This window comes from Giraffa tippelskirchi, chromosome 14 (assembly GCF_054371585.1).
Source record: "Giraffa tippelskirchi isolate mGirTip1 chromosome 14, T2T-mGirTip1v1.2.pri, whole genome shotgun sequence".
Taxonomy (NCBI): domain Eukaryota; kingdom Metazoa; phylum Chordata; class Mammalia; order Artiodactyla; family Giraffidae; genus Giraffa; species Giraffa tippelskirchi.
This window is the reverse complement of record NC_137288.1, coordinates 16,256,069-16,271,866: the sequence shown is the minus strand read 5'-3', so window position 1 is coordinate 16,271,866 and position 15,798 is coordinate 16,256,069. Positions and strand designations below refer to the sequence as shown.

The window sequence follows — 15,798 nt, the reverse complement described above, 5'->3', positions numbered from 1 at the left end:
GACAGTCACGACAGCTGGTGATGCTTGATGCCCGAGTCTGTCAGAGAAAGTGCCCTGTGCTCACTCACACGACACCCCCGGGCGGCTGGCATTGTCTCAGTGACAGTGAGCAGCCTGGGGCTTGTGCAGAATGGTCTGCCCTGAGTGGCCATCCTTCTGGGTGGAGTTTGTGTTTGAGCCTGGACCTGTTGACCTCAAGTCCAGTGTTCTTTCATCTGTGGCATGTTGCTTTGTGGTTGGTTATTCTGCTAAAGATGATTGATAAGTAAAATTTAGAATATAAAAAAATGGAGTTTATGCTTATTGCTGAGTATAGTTTAAAATTTATTTTCTTATCAAGAATATATGCTGCCTACTTCTAGTGTTTCACAGTTACCTATTCTTTGAATGGCATTGATGCTTTTTCCTCTGTGATTCACTGTAGTCTGTTGTAGCATTTTACAGCATTTGAACTTTTCTTATTTGGGTTCTCAAGCACATTCTTGCAGAAATACACTGAGAAAATTTTGTGCGTTGTGTTTTTTCTTTTGAAAAGGAAAACCACTTCCACTTGCTGACATCTTGAAGGTGCTGTGTTTGGAAACAGAGAGTATTTTGACTCTGGCACGTGATCTCAGTGAATACTGAATGGTTTTTAGTTTGCTCTTTATTTCCTTGCCTCATAAACTGCGTTTCTTGTGTGGGAATTTTCCATGCCTGTTGCTTCCACCTTCCTTCCTGTCTCCTTGTTTGTGACTGCTTGTGTTACGCTTTATCTCCTAGTGAGTAGCAACAGAGGAGAGTCACAGAAGAGAGTAACGTAGACTGTCCTGCTTCTTGGCAGCTTTTGCAAAAATTCCTGATGAAGAAGTTTGAATTGTGTGGCCATTCTGCTTTTGGATTCTTGGAATCAATGTTGTTTTTTTCCTGTTGCTGAGGAGTGGTTTGTATATTGTATACCTTGCTTGTTGTCTTCATCCAGTTGGCTAGTTCACAATTAATTTCCACATTTGTTTACTAAGTACCCACTGTATGTCAGGTACCACAGTAAGCTCGTGAAATTCAAATGTGGATCGGTCGTGAACTAATTAGCTTTTCACAGAGCTCATGCAGTCTGTTTTCTAGCGGATGGGATCAACCTAGAAGTCTTCATTTATTTGTTTGTCTTCTCAGCAGCCACCAGATCTCAGCAGGGCTAAGTCATGTCAGCCATTTCCCAAATTTAAACCTAAAGCTAGCATGGAACTTGATATTTAGAAACGAACTTGGATTACTTCTGTGCTGCTGCTGGGTCCTTTGTACAGCTTGTGGTGATTGTTTTTCCCAGGATGTCTTAGTTATTTCTTTTACTCATTCTGGCATTTTGTTGTTTAACATGTTTCAAACATAGGAGAGAGAAAATGTGACTGGAGGCTTGTGTAAATTACTTGTGTTTGTGTGTGTCAATGTGAGAGAGAACATTTGCATCTTGTTTATAAAAGTCTATTCCTCCTTTGTTCCCATGTTCATCTTTATCTTATTAAAATTTCTGTGTGTGTACGCTCAGTCATGTCTGACTCTCTGCGACCCCATGGCCTGTAGCCTGCCAGGCTCCTCTGTCTTATGGGATTCTCCAGAGAAGAATACTGGGGTGGGTTGCCATTTCCTTCTCCAAGGGATCGTCCCGACCCAGGGATTGAACCTCTGTGTCTTGTATCTCCTGCATTGGCAGGAGGATTCTTTACCACTGCATCACATGTGGCAAATATTTTTATCTTGTCTGATTGATTTTTTTCATTTTTTAAAGATGTAAATACCTTTTTAGTTTTTTTGTAGGCAACTCTTCTGATCTTTGTGGTTTTTACTTTAATCTTAGAAAGTCTGTTCAATCCCAGTGTGTTGTAAGCAGCTCTCTGCTGCTTAAGAGTCCTCTCTCTTAATTTCCTTACAGTGTTTCTGTGTTTTTGTTTTTTGTACTTGGGATTTTAGTCTATTTGCGATTTTACGTGTAAGGTATTATGTGGAGAAGGGATCTACCTTTTTTTTCCCCTCAAGTGGTCAATAAGTTACTTTAACACGAGTTCTTAATTTTTCTCAGATCTTTGAGAAATGTTTGATTTGTTTTGGCGCTTTTCTCTAGTGTCCGTTCTGTTCCACTGATTCATCCACATCTCTAGGCCACATCCATACCAGTTCTAAAGAGTGTTTGATTACAGTACATTCTAGCATCAGGAGACCTCTCCCTTCCTCTCTCCTTCCTACTCTCCACCAGGTATTGTCATTTTTCATTTTTCTCTTGTATTCTCTGAGAAACAAGAAACACTCTAAGATTCCTGAGAAACTTTCACAGAGATTTTCTGTTAGGTTTCTTCGATGTTTCTTCTGTGTTTTTGGTTTCAGAGTTTGCTGTGTGTGTCACAGATCTATTTCGAATAAATTTTGTATCAGTAACAGCTGTGGGTGGTGTTGTTTCTGGCACCATTTTTCAAGAAAGTGACCTCTTTCCCACCGCATTGCCTTATACTTTAGTCAACAATCAGTTGTCTTCCATGTATGTGTTTATTTCTGCACTCTCTCTTCACTCAGTTGATCTATTTGTTTCTCTTTATGCTAAAACAATGCTCTTGATTACTGTTGTTTCATAGTGTTAATAATTCTGGAGCGCAGTAGTGTTTGCCCTCCGGCTTTGTGTTTTCATTTTCAGAGTTGTTTTGGCTAAACTGCATCCTTTGTATTTCCATGTGACTTTTAGAATTGCTTTGTCAATTTCTATTAAAAAATAGCCTGCTAGGATTTTAATTGCATTGAATCTGTGAGTAAATTTTGGGGAGAATTGGCACTTTAATAGTATTAAAGTGTTCTGATCCATGAATGAAATATATCTCTTCTTTTATTTAGGTGTTTTAAAATTTCTTCCCAGCAATATTTTGGGTTTTCTTCTGAATTATAAGTCTCTCTCTTATTATATTGGGTTGGCCCAAAAGTTCATTTGGTTTTTTCCATAAGATCTTATGAAAAATGGAATGAACTTTTGGGCCAACCTTATAACATTATATAACATAACATAATTAATATGCTGTTTCCCAGCTACCCACTTTTGCTTCATAATCTGTGTTAAATTCGGCTCCTACTTAAGATGTGAAGAGAGTTAGGGGAGAGTACCATTCCCCCCAGGAATGAGGACCAGCCAGCCAGCCTGCTGATGCTGCGGGTGGTCGTCTACTCAGCAGCAGTGCTCTTCATCTCACCTGTGTGGCCTTCCAGGGGCCCCATATCTGTGAGCTGCTGCTGCTGCTAAGTCGCTTCAGTCGTATCCGACTCTGTGCGACCCCATAGATGGCAGCCCACCAGGCCCCCCCGTCCCTGGGATTCTCCAGGCAAGAACACTGGAGTGGCTTGCCATTTCCTTCTCCAATGCGAAAGTGAAAAGTGAAAGTGAAGTCGCTCAGCCGTGTCCGACTCTTAGCGACCCCCAGGGACTGTAGCCTACCAGGCTCCTCCGTCCATGGGATTTTCCAGGCAAGAGTACTGGAGTGGGGTGCCATTGCCTTCTCCATTATCTGTGAGCAAGTGCTTTTTAAAAAGTTACATCATTATCTCTCACTCTTATCACCTTGCGTGTGTTTTGTTGGGAAATAAGCAATTAATACATTTTCATTCTTTGATGATGTCTGTATCTGGTTAGATGTGGCTGTTATGGTTCTGTTCTCTTTAATCCATTCTGACATTTGACCCATTTTAACTGATGATGGGTAGAATGGCTATAAAGTCCTTCTCTTCTTTTAAAATGGGTTAAGTTTGGATATGCATTTGTGAAGAACAAACTAAATGTCCTTGAAGTGCACAGGATCTGAAATTTGGTAGACTCTCATGTGTTTGAATATTTGTAGCAATGTAGCATTTTAAGCACATGTGTAGCAGTCTATATAAAATAGTGCTGCTGCTTATACCTGCTCTAGAGGCTTCATGGGGTAGTGTTGCTGTGTAAGTAAGGAGATTTGCAGAGGGATGGGTTTCAACCTAGTTCAGTTCAGTGGCTCAGTCATGTCCGCGACTCTTTGTGACCCCATGAATCACAGCACGCCAGGCCACTCTATCCATCACCAACTCCCGGAGTTTACCCAAACTCATGTCCATCGAGTCGGTGATGCCATCTAGCCATCTCATCCTCTGTCGTCCCCTTCTCCTCCTGCCCCCAATCCTTCCCAGCATCAGGGTCTTTTCCAGTGAGTCAACTCTTCTCATCAGGTGGCCAAAGTATTAGAGTTTCAGCTTCAACATCAGTCCTTCCAATGAACATTCAGGACTGATCTCCTTTAGGATGGACTGGTTGGATCTCCTTGCAGTCCAAGGGACTGTCTCAAGAGTCTTCTCCAACACCATAGTTCAAAAGCATCAATTCTTCGGTGCTCAGCTTTCTTCACAGTCTTAACGCTCATATCCATACATGACCACTGGAAAAACTGTAGCCTTGACTAGATGGACCTTTGTTGGTAAAGTAATGTCTTTGCTTTTTAATATGCTATCTAGGTTGGCCATAACTTTCCTTCCAAGGAGTAAGTGTCTTTTAATTTCATGCCTGCAGTCACCATCTGCAGTGATTTTGGAGCCCCCCAGAATAAAGTCTGACACTGTTTCCCCATCTATTTCCCATGAAGTGATGAGACCAGATGCTATGATCTTAGTTTTCTGAACGCTGAGCTTTAAGCCAACTTTTTCACTCTCCTCTCTCACTTTCATCAAGAGGCAAATGCAGAGAACCTGTGAGAACCAGCAAGGGCATCACATGGTCGTAAGATAAAGTGCCAGACGAAGCAGGAGCAGAGGGAGACGAGGCAGGGCGTGAAGCGGAAAGCGACTGTGAGATCAGCTGTGGAGAAGAAGCACACACACTGCAGATTTGGTTATCTGCTAAGCGATTGTCAGATACCAGAGGGCTTGGGGTGAGGATGAGTGTGATCCTTAATTTCTCATCTAGTTCTATTAACATGTAAAAAAGCAGAAGGAAGGGAAAGTGGATTGGATAGTAGCACAGCATAAACTTAAATGATAAGATGGGAGCCTGGCGTGCTGCAGTCTCTGGGGTCACAGAGGCAGACAGCACTGGGCAATTGAACAACAATATACAGGAAGTATGAGTTCAGAGGTGTGTCTTTACTGCCTGATGCTTAGCTATAAAAAACATGACAGTGGGAGTACAAACATGAAGCATGAAGTAACCAACTGAAAAAAAAAGAAAGTTTTTTGGCTATTAATAAACAGATACTTACCTCTTACGAAGATATCTTAAGATTGCTTCACATGTAACTCTAAAGTACATTGTTATTTTATAATATGAATAAAAAGTAGCTTTACCTCCCTCCAGGAAAGTAACTCAGCCCTTATGTATTTATTGTATAATTGAGGAATGTGAAAAAATGTAACAGCAGAAATATAATATTTTCAAAACTTTTTGATATCTTCAAAACAATAATTAGGAACTGATGTGGTTCTATTGAAACTCAGCTGCGTTCAGAGATATTTAAGAAATAAGGCTTTATAATGAGTTGAATTTGGTCTATAAGTCAAGTAATGACTGGTAACGTTAGTTTATGTAATATGAACTAATGTAATAAGGACTTACCTCTCGTTCTTTTAGCTTTCAGAATAAACTGACTGTAAAAGAGGTGGACCTTTTGTCATATCAAATCAGTAGTTTTGACAAAAATATATCTACAAGGCTATTGCTGGTCCTAAAAGGGAGATGGACAGAGGGAGGGAGAGGGACGAGGGGAGAAGGAATCACAGCGAGCAGGACCTGGACCAGGGCTCATTACTGCTCTCCAGCGGCGTCCCACCCTGTCCACATCAGCTTCTTGTCTCCTCTCTGTGGTGCTGACATGACGTAAACGCTGTGTGCTAGAGTTTGTAAATGGTCACGCTGCACTGGATACTATAGAGATAAGAGTTTACAAGTGTTTACACCACTTTTTGTATAAAGCTCTAAACCTTAGTTTTCAGTCCTGACCTGTGTCTTTGGAGCTACTAGTGGAGGGTGACCTTATGTATATTTTTCTTTGTTTTTCTGTCAGTTGTGTGCCAATCAATGCCATTCACAATATTAATGTAAGGGTTTTCCATCTCCATGTTATTCAGCTTTGTCATCAAATTATTTTGTTTAGTAATACTTTTGATCATCCGTAACTTGACTCAGACCTGAAATAATGGCAGATACGGGAAGAACTTTCCAAATGGAGCCCTCATCCATGTTCCGACACATCTCTTATTGGGGGATAGTTAACTGTATTTGGGAGTTGACTGAGAGAAGTTAATTTTTAGTGACTGTGTCCGTCTGAAATAAATTTATTTTGAAAGTATAAGTATAGATAAATATCTAGAGTGTTATTTTTTCCTCCCAAAGTTATTTCTGAAGTATTATTTATCAACTGAAAGTTTAACTCTGATGTGCTATTATTTCATTGAGTTGATTATACTTCTTCTTTTTTTTAAGGTAAAGTGCAAGTTAAGAGTTCAGACATACAAGTTGGAGACCTCATCATAGTGGAAAAGGTTGATGCATTTTTAATATATTTTAGACATGTGTATACCAGTTATTAACATTTAGACTGATTGCAAGTTTTGAATCTGAAGGAAATGATTTGAGATAGTTACTTTAAATCTTAACATTATTGTATAAGATTGATATTCTGAAGAAAATCTAGACTTTTGTACAGTTTTTTTTTTTGCTAAAGTACATTTTAGTGTGTAGATAGTCATATTTTGTCTAAAATAAGATGCATTAACTGTTTATTGTTTCATTGTCAGAATTCTATCTTTGACCAAAGAATTATATTAGTTAAAGGCTATTTATCATGAAATACATTTCATGATACATACTGATACATTTCATTTCTGGGGCTTCCCAGGTGGCACTAGTGGTAAAGAACCTGTCTGCCAGTGCAGGAGACATAAGAGATGCGGGTTTGATCCCTGGGTCGGGAAGATCCCCAGGAGAAGGGCATGGCAATCCACTCCAGTTTCCTGCCTGGAAAATCCCTGGAGAGAGGAGCCTGGTGGGCTCTGGTACACAGGGCCGAAAAGAGTTGGACATGACTGAGCGACTTAGCACATTCACTTTCAGTTTCTAGGCTTCCTTTTACAGACGGATTGTATTATACATAATTATTGGATATTCTTATGGCTTAAAAAAAAGGGGAAATGGAAATAAAGAGGATTAGAAAGAAAAAGTTTAGGTCAGTGTTGTAGGAAGCCATTAAAAACCCCACAGTGGTCAGAGGTGGCTGTGGACAAGCCGCCACTCCACTGGAGTTTGACTGCCTGGGCTGTCTGCCTGTGTGGAGAAGCATGTCTGCCTGCACAGTCTTCCTGAGTAACAGTTACTGAGGGCTCAGTCTTTATTTTTAAGGCTCTTGAACAACTTTAAAAAAAATATGACAGGTTTTCATAGGCTTATTCCAGAGGAGTGTGAGTCCTTGGTACCAGCTGATGTCCACATGGGAACCCACCAGAGCACCCCAGCCTGAGTTGCCCGCCAAGGGTGTTTAGTGAGAGGGCTCTTTCTCAAGACTGAAGTGGTCTTCATCTAGTTGCAGTAATGTGTACACAGATAATGTTTTAGACTGTGTTTGTCTAATTTTACAGAATGGGAGAAAATTAAACATATTGATTTGCAACTTATTTATATAGTATTCAGTTATATGAATACTATAAATTACTAACTTTTGATCCATTGTTAGATTTTGGATGGTTTTCTTTTCTGCTATTGAAGAGTGCTATAGTGAACATCCTGGTACATATATTCTTCATCCTGGTACATATATTCTTGCAGGATTCTGTGGGCTAAATGCTGACAAGAGAGACGGCTGAGCCATATGTTAGTCATATACATTTTGATGTAATTTAAAAAAATCAACATTTATTTCCTCACAGTTTGTATGGTCAGGAATCTTGGTACAGCCTAGCTGCACCTCCTGACTCTGGGTCTGTCACAGGGCTGCAATTGAGGGATGTCAAGGTGTCAGCCTCGTGGCCATCACCTCCAGGCTCCACTGGGGTGGACCTGATGCCGGTCTCACTCTGGGTCTGGTTGGCAGGACTTGCTGCCTTTTTGGATTCAAGGCCTCAGTTCTACCAGCTTTTGGCCTGAAGCCACCCTCATTCCTGGCCATGTGGGCCTCCACCAGGCAGCTCACCCCTAACCTGCCAGTTGGAGGGGGAAGGAGAGAGTATAGGTGCCAGTGAAAGGGACCATGGTATATTATGTTAAGACACAGGTCCCTACTCCTGTATTGCTCAGAGTCTTGAGAGGAGGGAAAAATTTAAAGTATCCAATAATTATTTTGGAGTTTCTAATTTATTTATTGATGCCCATAGAACATAAAACAGTATAGAGGAATATAGGGTAATGGTATAAAATTGAAATTAAGAACAGAATTTCATTTGCAGTAGCATCAAAGGAATAAAGTACTTACAAATAAAATCATTGTTAAAAATAAATGTAACAAAAGAGGTCCAAAACTTTGAAGACTACAAAACATTGTCAAAACACAATAAAGAAGACCGAGATAAATGGAAAGACTTCCCATGTTCATAGATTAGAAGTATTCATACTGTTAAAATGGGAATATTCCCAAACTGATCTACAGATTCAGTGCTGCCCTCTCAACATCCTAGCTGACTTCTTTGCAGAAATTTATGAGCTGATTCTGAAATTCAGATGGAAATACAAAAGATTCAGAGTAGCCAAAGCAGTTTTTAAATGTATGAACAAAATTGTTTAAGTATTCACACTTTTCCGTTTCAGAACTTTTTAAAAGTTAACAGTAATCAGGACAGTATGAAAATGGCATAAATTAAACATTGAGAGTCCAGAAATAAAGCCTTAAGTTTATGGTTAATTGACTTTCAACAAGGGTGCCTGGAAAATTTAGTAAGATGGAGCTGTGTTTGGGTGGGTGCTTATTTTTGATCCAGTGCTGATTGTGAGATTCTTTTTGTTGTATGCAGTTAGTTCGTTCATTTTGTTGTTGCACAGTATGACTTTTATCCATTCTATAATTGGTGGATATTTGGGTTGCATCCAAGTTTTCCTGTTAGGAATGATAGCTGCGTGACATCCGTGACCATGTGTTGTGGCTCACGCATGCGCACTTTGCTGCTGCATATGTACTCAGGAGTGGGCTTGTTGGGTTTTGGGGTGTGTGGATGTTTCACCTGAGTACTTACTCCAAATGGTTTTGCAGGGTGATGGATCAAATTATACTGAGGTCAGCAGTAATAGTTCCCATCCCTCATGTTTGCCATCACTTAGCACTACCAACCTTTTAAAATTACCATTTCCAGATTTTTTACATAGCAAGTTGTAGTTTTAATGTGCATTTCTGTAAAATGTCAAAGGTGAACACTTTTCATATGATTTTGGATATCTTTCTTTTTTGGAAGCTTCCTTTGTGGTTCAGTGGTAAAGAACCAGTGAAAATCTCTTACTGTTTTTCTTCTGAGTTATCCTTTCTTATCAGCTTGCAGGCCTTCAGATACTCTAGATGGGAGTCCTTTGTTAGTTTTATCTTGCAAATATCTTTTCCTTCCTAGTAGGCTTTGTGGAGTAGAAATTCCTAATTTTAAGGAAATCTACCTTATTAATCTTTTCATTTATAGTAAGTTTTTTAAAATTGGTGGTTGTGGGGGGAAGGAGTCTTGTTTAAGAAATCTCTTCCTACCAGAAAGTTATGAAAGTATTCTTCTGTATTATCTTTTAGGTTTTATTGTTTTGACTTTGACATTTATAATTCATTTGGAATAGGTTTTTGTGTTTCTATTGAAGTAGAGGCCTAGTATTACCTCTTCTCATCTCCCATAGGTATCTAGTTTTCTCTGGAAAGCTATTTATTTACAAGATGTCCACAGTGCCAACTTCCGCATAAATCTGGTGTCCATATTTGTGTGGACTGACTTCTGGATTCTCTACTTTACATAATAAAATCATCTATCTTTGTGGCATGCCATCTTGTCTTAATTATTCTATTTTAATATTTAGCTTTGTTATGTTATACATTCAACACTCCATGTTGTTAGTCATTTTTGGCATTTGCATTGCCCTCTAAACATTAGGAATGTCTTGTCAGTTCCCATCAAAAAAGCATGTTAAGATTTCGATTGGGTTTGTATTGAGTGTATAGGTCAGTCTGTGGACACTTCATATCTTTGCAATACTGTATATTTTATTGAGAACATGGTATGTTCTGTTTCTTAGTGTTTATTTAATTTCTTTCAGTAATGTTTTATAGTTTATAAAATGTTTTATAGTTTTTTTATTGAGAGAAATTACCCATCTTTCATCTGTTTTATTCTAATGCTAGTTTTTTCTTATTACCAAAATGGGCATTTTTTTTTTTTTTTTTAATTTACTTTCTTGCTGTTTGTTACTGGTATATATGTTTTCATTTTCTGTGTCTTTAATTTTGCTCTTATATTTGCTTACATCTTTGTATGTTCTTTGGGATTTATTGACTTTTTGTTTTTCTGCTTTCAAACAGATATTTAGTTCTTTGTGTATTTCTAGTCTCCCTTTTCTTCTGTTTGCAGTTTAATCATGTATATTTTCCTCTCACCATTTTTCTAACTTTGGCTGTGTTCCACACATTTTGATATGTTGAGTTTTTATTACCAACATTTTCTAATTTCCATTCCCGCTTCACATAGGGGATCCTTAGCTCTCAATAATGGCCTAAAGAAATGTCAGAAATTATTTCATGTTAGAAATAAGAAGCACTGTTCTGCAGCATATCTTTTTTCACCATTAACAGCTCAACTTATATTTGTTATTGTTGCTTGCTGACTGACAAGTAATTCATTTCTTTATTGTCTGTATATAAATATTTACTTAGGTCTCAAAAAATATAAATAATTCATGAAACTATGTGAAGTATTCTTATTATATTTGTCTTTGTGCAGCTTTCCCAACTAATTAATGCTGATGCTAAGTATTATTAGTAGCACTAATTAATACTAATTATCATCAGTAATAGTGATTAAGTAAATGTATGAATACTGAACTTTGAGTTTTTCTCCTTTTCTCCCTTGTAAAAGAGTATGTCCTCAAATTTGTAGGGTTTAGTCTGCTCAGCTGTACATTTATTCATTCATTCAACATTTACTGAGTGTTCATTTTTGATATGCTTTGTTTTGTGTTGGATGTTGGAAGAATAGTATCCTCCCTTTCCAGGTCATTTAGTCTGATAGAGAGTGCATAAAGGCAGTAAACATACTATATTGTATGTATGAGTCGAAGTACAGCAGAGGCCACAGAAATGGTAATGTTTAACATTTTTCAGAAATGGAGTAGTTTCAGATCATCACTAAATGCCATTTACACGGTTCATTGTTGGGGAAAGAAATCTTAGAGGTCTAACTAAAATATGAATTAAAATACTCATTTTTGTTATACAAATTATAAATGTTTCAGCATAGAGTTGAATTATAATATTATTTTAGTTGTTTTTAGCAGCAGCTGTTTCTCCTTTGAAATGGAATTGTGTTAATTTATAAACTTGCATACAGATAATTAATATTTTATGTTACTCTGCAGAATCAAAGAATTCCATCGGACATGGTATTTCTTAGGACGTCAGAAAAAGCAGGTATTTTTATTTTTATTTGCGTTGCTGATGATTGGTTTTTGGCAGTTTAATTTTCATATTGAAAGACAAAGTTATTCTCATAAGAATTTTTCTTCAAATGATAATACATTGAATTCATTAATTTCTAAATCACATTTAACTATGTTTAAAACAATGATTTTACTGTATAATATGTTGGTTTAAAAAATATAATCCTATTAGAATCTGTCAGGTGAATATTTTCATTCAAATCCATTTTGATATCTAAATAATGATGTTGCTCATATTTTGATTGCTGTTCTACATTTACAGTTTTATTCCTTATTCAGCAAACATTTATTTAGCACTTACTATGTGCCAGGCACTACTTGTTGCTTAGGCTACAAAAGGGAGTGAAACCAAGTTGCTCTCTTCAAAGAGTTCATGATCTACAATTTGCCTGGGTCAGTTGAAGTGAGCTTCACAGTAAAAATGATATTTATATGACCTGAGCTTTAAACAAGAAGTTGCTAAAGTGGTAATGAAAAGGAAGCTTCCTGTGGTCAAGCAGAAAAACTGTTGACTGGAAATCAGGAAGCTTAAACTCTAGTCTGCTTTGACTAGTTTCTAATTATATGACCTATCCGTGTGGTCACACACTTTCATCATCTCTAAAATGATGGGAGGCTTGTCAGGTAATAGCCAAAGTTCCTTCTGCCTTATGTTTCTGAATTTGTTGAATAAATGAACATTATTTTTATAGGAAACTCAACATATGTGTTGTTATTTGTAGCATGAACATTCTATAAAGGACACAGTTAAAAATATAGAGTTATTGGTTTAGTTTTTTTCTCCATTTATAAACAGTGTTGTTTTTTTTTTAAAGGACATTTTAAGTCATCAGAAAGAAGGAAGATGTTTTCTCTTTTCACCAGTTGTAGTTATGATTATTTATATCCTAAGAGGCATGCGTGCTTAGTTACTTCAGTCGCATCCGACTCTGCGACCCCATGGACTATAACCTGCCAGGCTCCTCTGTTCATGGGATGCTCAAGGCAAGAATACTGTAGTGGGTTGCCATGCCCTCTTCCAGGGGGATCTTCCCGACCCAGAGATCCAACCTGCATCTCTTAAGTCTCCTGCATTGGCAGGCAGGTTTGTTACCCACCTAGGGCTAGTGTTAAATTTACTTTCAGTTCAGTTCAGTCTTCCCCCTGTGGCTCAGCTGGTAAAGAATCTACCTGTAATGCGGGAGACCTGGGTTCAATCCCTGGGTTGGGAAGATCTCCTGGAGAAGGGAGAGGCTACCCACTCCAGTATTCTGGCCTGGAGAATTCCATGGATTGTATAGTCGATTGAGTCACAAAGAGTCGGACACAACTGAACGACTTTCACTTCACAGTTCAGTTCACTGCTCAGTTGTGTCTCACTCTCTGCAACCCTACGGATTGAAGCATAGCAGGCTTCCCTGTCCATCACCAACTCCCGGAGTTTACTCAAACTCATGTCCATCGAGTCAGTGATGCCATCCAACCATCTCATCCTCTGTCGTCCCCTTCTCCTCCTGCCTTCAGTCTTTCCCAGCATTAGGGTCTTTTCCAGTGAGTCAGTTCTTCGCATCAGGTGGCCAAAGTATTGGAGTTTCAGCTTCAGCATCAATCCTTCCAATGAATATTCAGGACTGATTTCTTCTAGGATTGACTGGTTGGATCTCCTTGCAGTCCAAGGGACTCTTGAGTCTTCTCCAACACCAGTTCAAAAGCATCAATTCTTCAGCGCTCAGCTTTCTTTATAGTCCAACTCTCACATCCATACATGACTACTGGAAAAACCATAGCTTTGACTAGACGAATGTTAGTTGGCAAAGAAATGTCTCTGCTTTTTAATATGCTATCTAGGTTGGTCATAACTTTTCTTCCAAGGAGCAAATGTCTTAATTTCGTGGCTGCAGTCACTATCTGCAGTGATTTTGGAGCCCAAAAAAATAGTCTTTCACTGTTTCCATTGTTTCCCCATCTATTTGCCATGAAGTAATGGGACCAAATGCCATGGTCTTAGTTTTCTGAATGTTGAGCTGTAAGCCAACTTTCTCACTCTCCTCTTTCACTTTCATCAAGAGGCTCTTTAGTTCTTCTTTGCTTTCTGCCATAAGGGTGGTGACATCTGCATATCTGAGGTTATTGATATTTCTCCCGGCAATCTTAATTCCAGCTTGTGCTTCATCCAGTCTGGCATTTCACATGATGTACTCTGCATATAAGTTAAATAAGCAGGATAATAGTATATAGCCTTGGCATACTCCTTTGCCAATTTGGAACCAGTCTGTTCCATTTCTAGTTCTAACCATTGCTTCTTGACCCACATACAGATTTCTCAGGAGGCAGGTCAGGTGGTCTGGTATTTTCATCCCTTTAAGAATTTTCCATAGTTTGTTTGATCAACACAGTCAAAGGCTTTGGCGTAGTCAATAAAGCAGAAGTAGATGCTTTTCTGGAGCTCTCTTGCTTTTTCGTCGATCCAGCGGATGTTGGCAATTTGATCTGTGGTTCCTCTGCCATTTCTAAAACCAGCTTGAACATCTGGAAGTCCACGATTCATGTACTGTTGAAGCCTGGCTTGGAGAATTTTGAGCATTACTTTGCTGGCATGTGAGATGAGTACAGTTGTGCAGTAGTTTGAGCATTCTTTGGCATTGCCTTTCTTTGGGATTGGAATGAAAACTGACTTTTTCCAGTCCTGTGGCCACTGCTGAGTTTTCCAAATTTGCTGGGATATTGAGTGCAGCACTTTTACAGCATCATCTTTTAGGATTTGAAATAGCTCAACTGGAATTCCATCACCTCCACTAGCTTTGTTCGTAGTGATGCTTCCTAAGGCCCACTTGACTTTGCACTTTAGGATGTCTGGCTCTGGGTGAGTGATCACACCATCGTGATTATCTGGGTCATCAAGATCGTTTTTTTATAGTTCTTCTGTGTATTCTTGCCACCTCTTCTTAATATCTTCTGCTTCTGTTAGATCCATAGTATTTCTGTCCTTTATTGAGCCCATCTTTGCATGAAATGTTCCCTTTACCTAAATTTACTTTACTGTGTGCTATTTAATGGGCAGTTTTCTTTTTCCTGTGGAACAGAGACTGGAGAACTACTTTTCAGTCCCTTTCCCTTTCCTGTCCAGTTAGATGAAGCCATGTCCTGAGGTGTGGCAGAGGGAAGGTGGCTGAAAGCTGTGTGCACCGCTTTTAGCCCCAGCTTTCCTTGTGCGGGCTGCGTCTGAATGACTGCTCTGACCTTGGGAGCTGCCTGTTGAAGATGGCAGGGCTTCCCTCAGCTTAGGTTCCTAAATGACTGTGTGTAACAGTCCTCTCCCCTTCCATCACCTAGTGAACTCGGTATGATAGAGACTTATTATTGACTAGTTGAGTTGGAAGGTATATCTTTTACGGATAGAATAGTGTTCCCTTAGCACCTGCAGAGCTGTGACAGGCAGTTAAAACTCTGCCTTTGCCTTCATGTCTTGCTTGTACAGAGCCTCAACTTCAGCCAGGTATGAGAGATTTGGGCCTTTCAGGTTTTCAAGGGCATGTGTGTATCCCTGCATTGGCAGTTGGCCTTTTAGACTCTTGGGAATATGGTAGAGCTCTTACCCCTTGTCATCTGATTTTCCAGCTTTGCTTTTAAAGTTTGTGGTCAGCTTGTTGTTTACCCCAGCTTTGCTACCACCCAAGGAAGCTGCAATAATGAACAGTTGCCACTGATTGCTTCTGACAAAGATTCCAGGGGAAACACCATTCTCCGTGACTCAACTGTGGGTTGGGTCAAAGCCAGACAAACCCTGCCTAGTCAGGCGATTACAGTTCTCTGGGCGTGGAGTTTGGGGAGTCCCAGCCCTCATTTGTTCTCCTCAGTGTCTACCAGACCACTGGTTTCCTCAGCTTCTGTGAAGTTTGACTTGGGGGTAGGTTACTGGAAAAGGGACAAGTCAGAACACCACACACCTCTCTCATAGCTAGATTTAGCCCCGTTTCTTGAATAAACGCACCTGGGATTGTTGCAAGTCTGATTATTTTCTAGAGTTTTGAAAAAATTGCTTTTGACACCTTTTGCTAATGTTCTCATTACAGTTATGGAGGAATGGGTTTACAGAGATTTTTACACTGCCATCTCTATTTATTTATGATTTGTTTGTCTTTCTAAATGTATTCAGTATAATGAACAACAAAAATGTGTGTATTTGGGAGCTG

The 15,798-nt window shown here is 39.1% G+C and overlaps 1 protein-coding gene across 13 annotated transcripts in view; it reads left to right on the top strand.

Moving 5' to 3' along the window:
- Nucleotides 1–15,798, top strand: part of ATP9B (ATPase phospholipid transporting 9B) — a 151,369-nt gene that overhangs the window by 34,707 nt on the left and 100,864 nt on the right. For 7 of the 13 annotated variants that reach the window (XR_014074995.1, XM_081563073.1, XM_081563072.1 and 4 more), the window contains 2 exons: nucleotides 6,449–6,507; nucleotides 11,546–11,597. The exons of 3 other annotated variants lie outside the window; for them this stretch is intronic. Coding sequence is in view for 9 of the 10 variants with exons in the window: in XM_081563073.1 (XP_081419199.1) it covers nucleotides 6,449–6,507; nucleotides 11,546–11,597 (111 nt within the window). In the remaining variant the exon portion in view is untranslated. The remainder of the gene's footprint in view (nucleotides 1–6,448; nucleotides 6,508–11,545; nucleotides 11,598–15,798) is intronic. 3 more of the 13 variants (XM_081563078.1, XM_081563076.1, XM_081563077.1) reach the window with 1 other exon arrangement.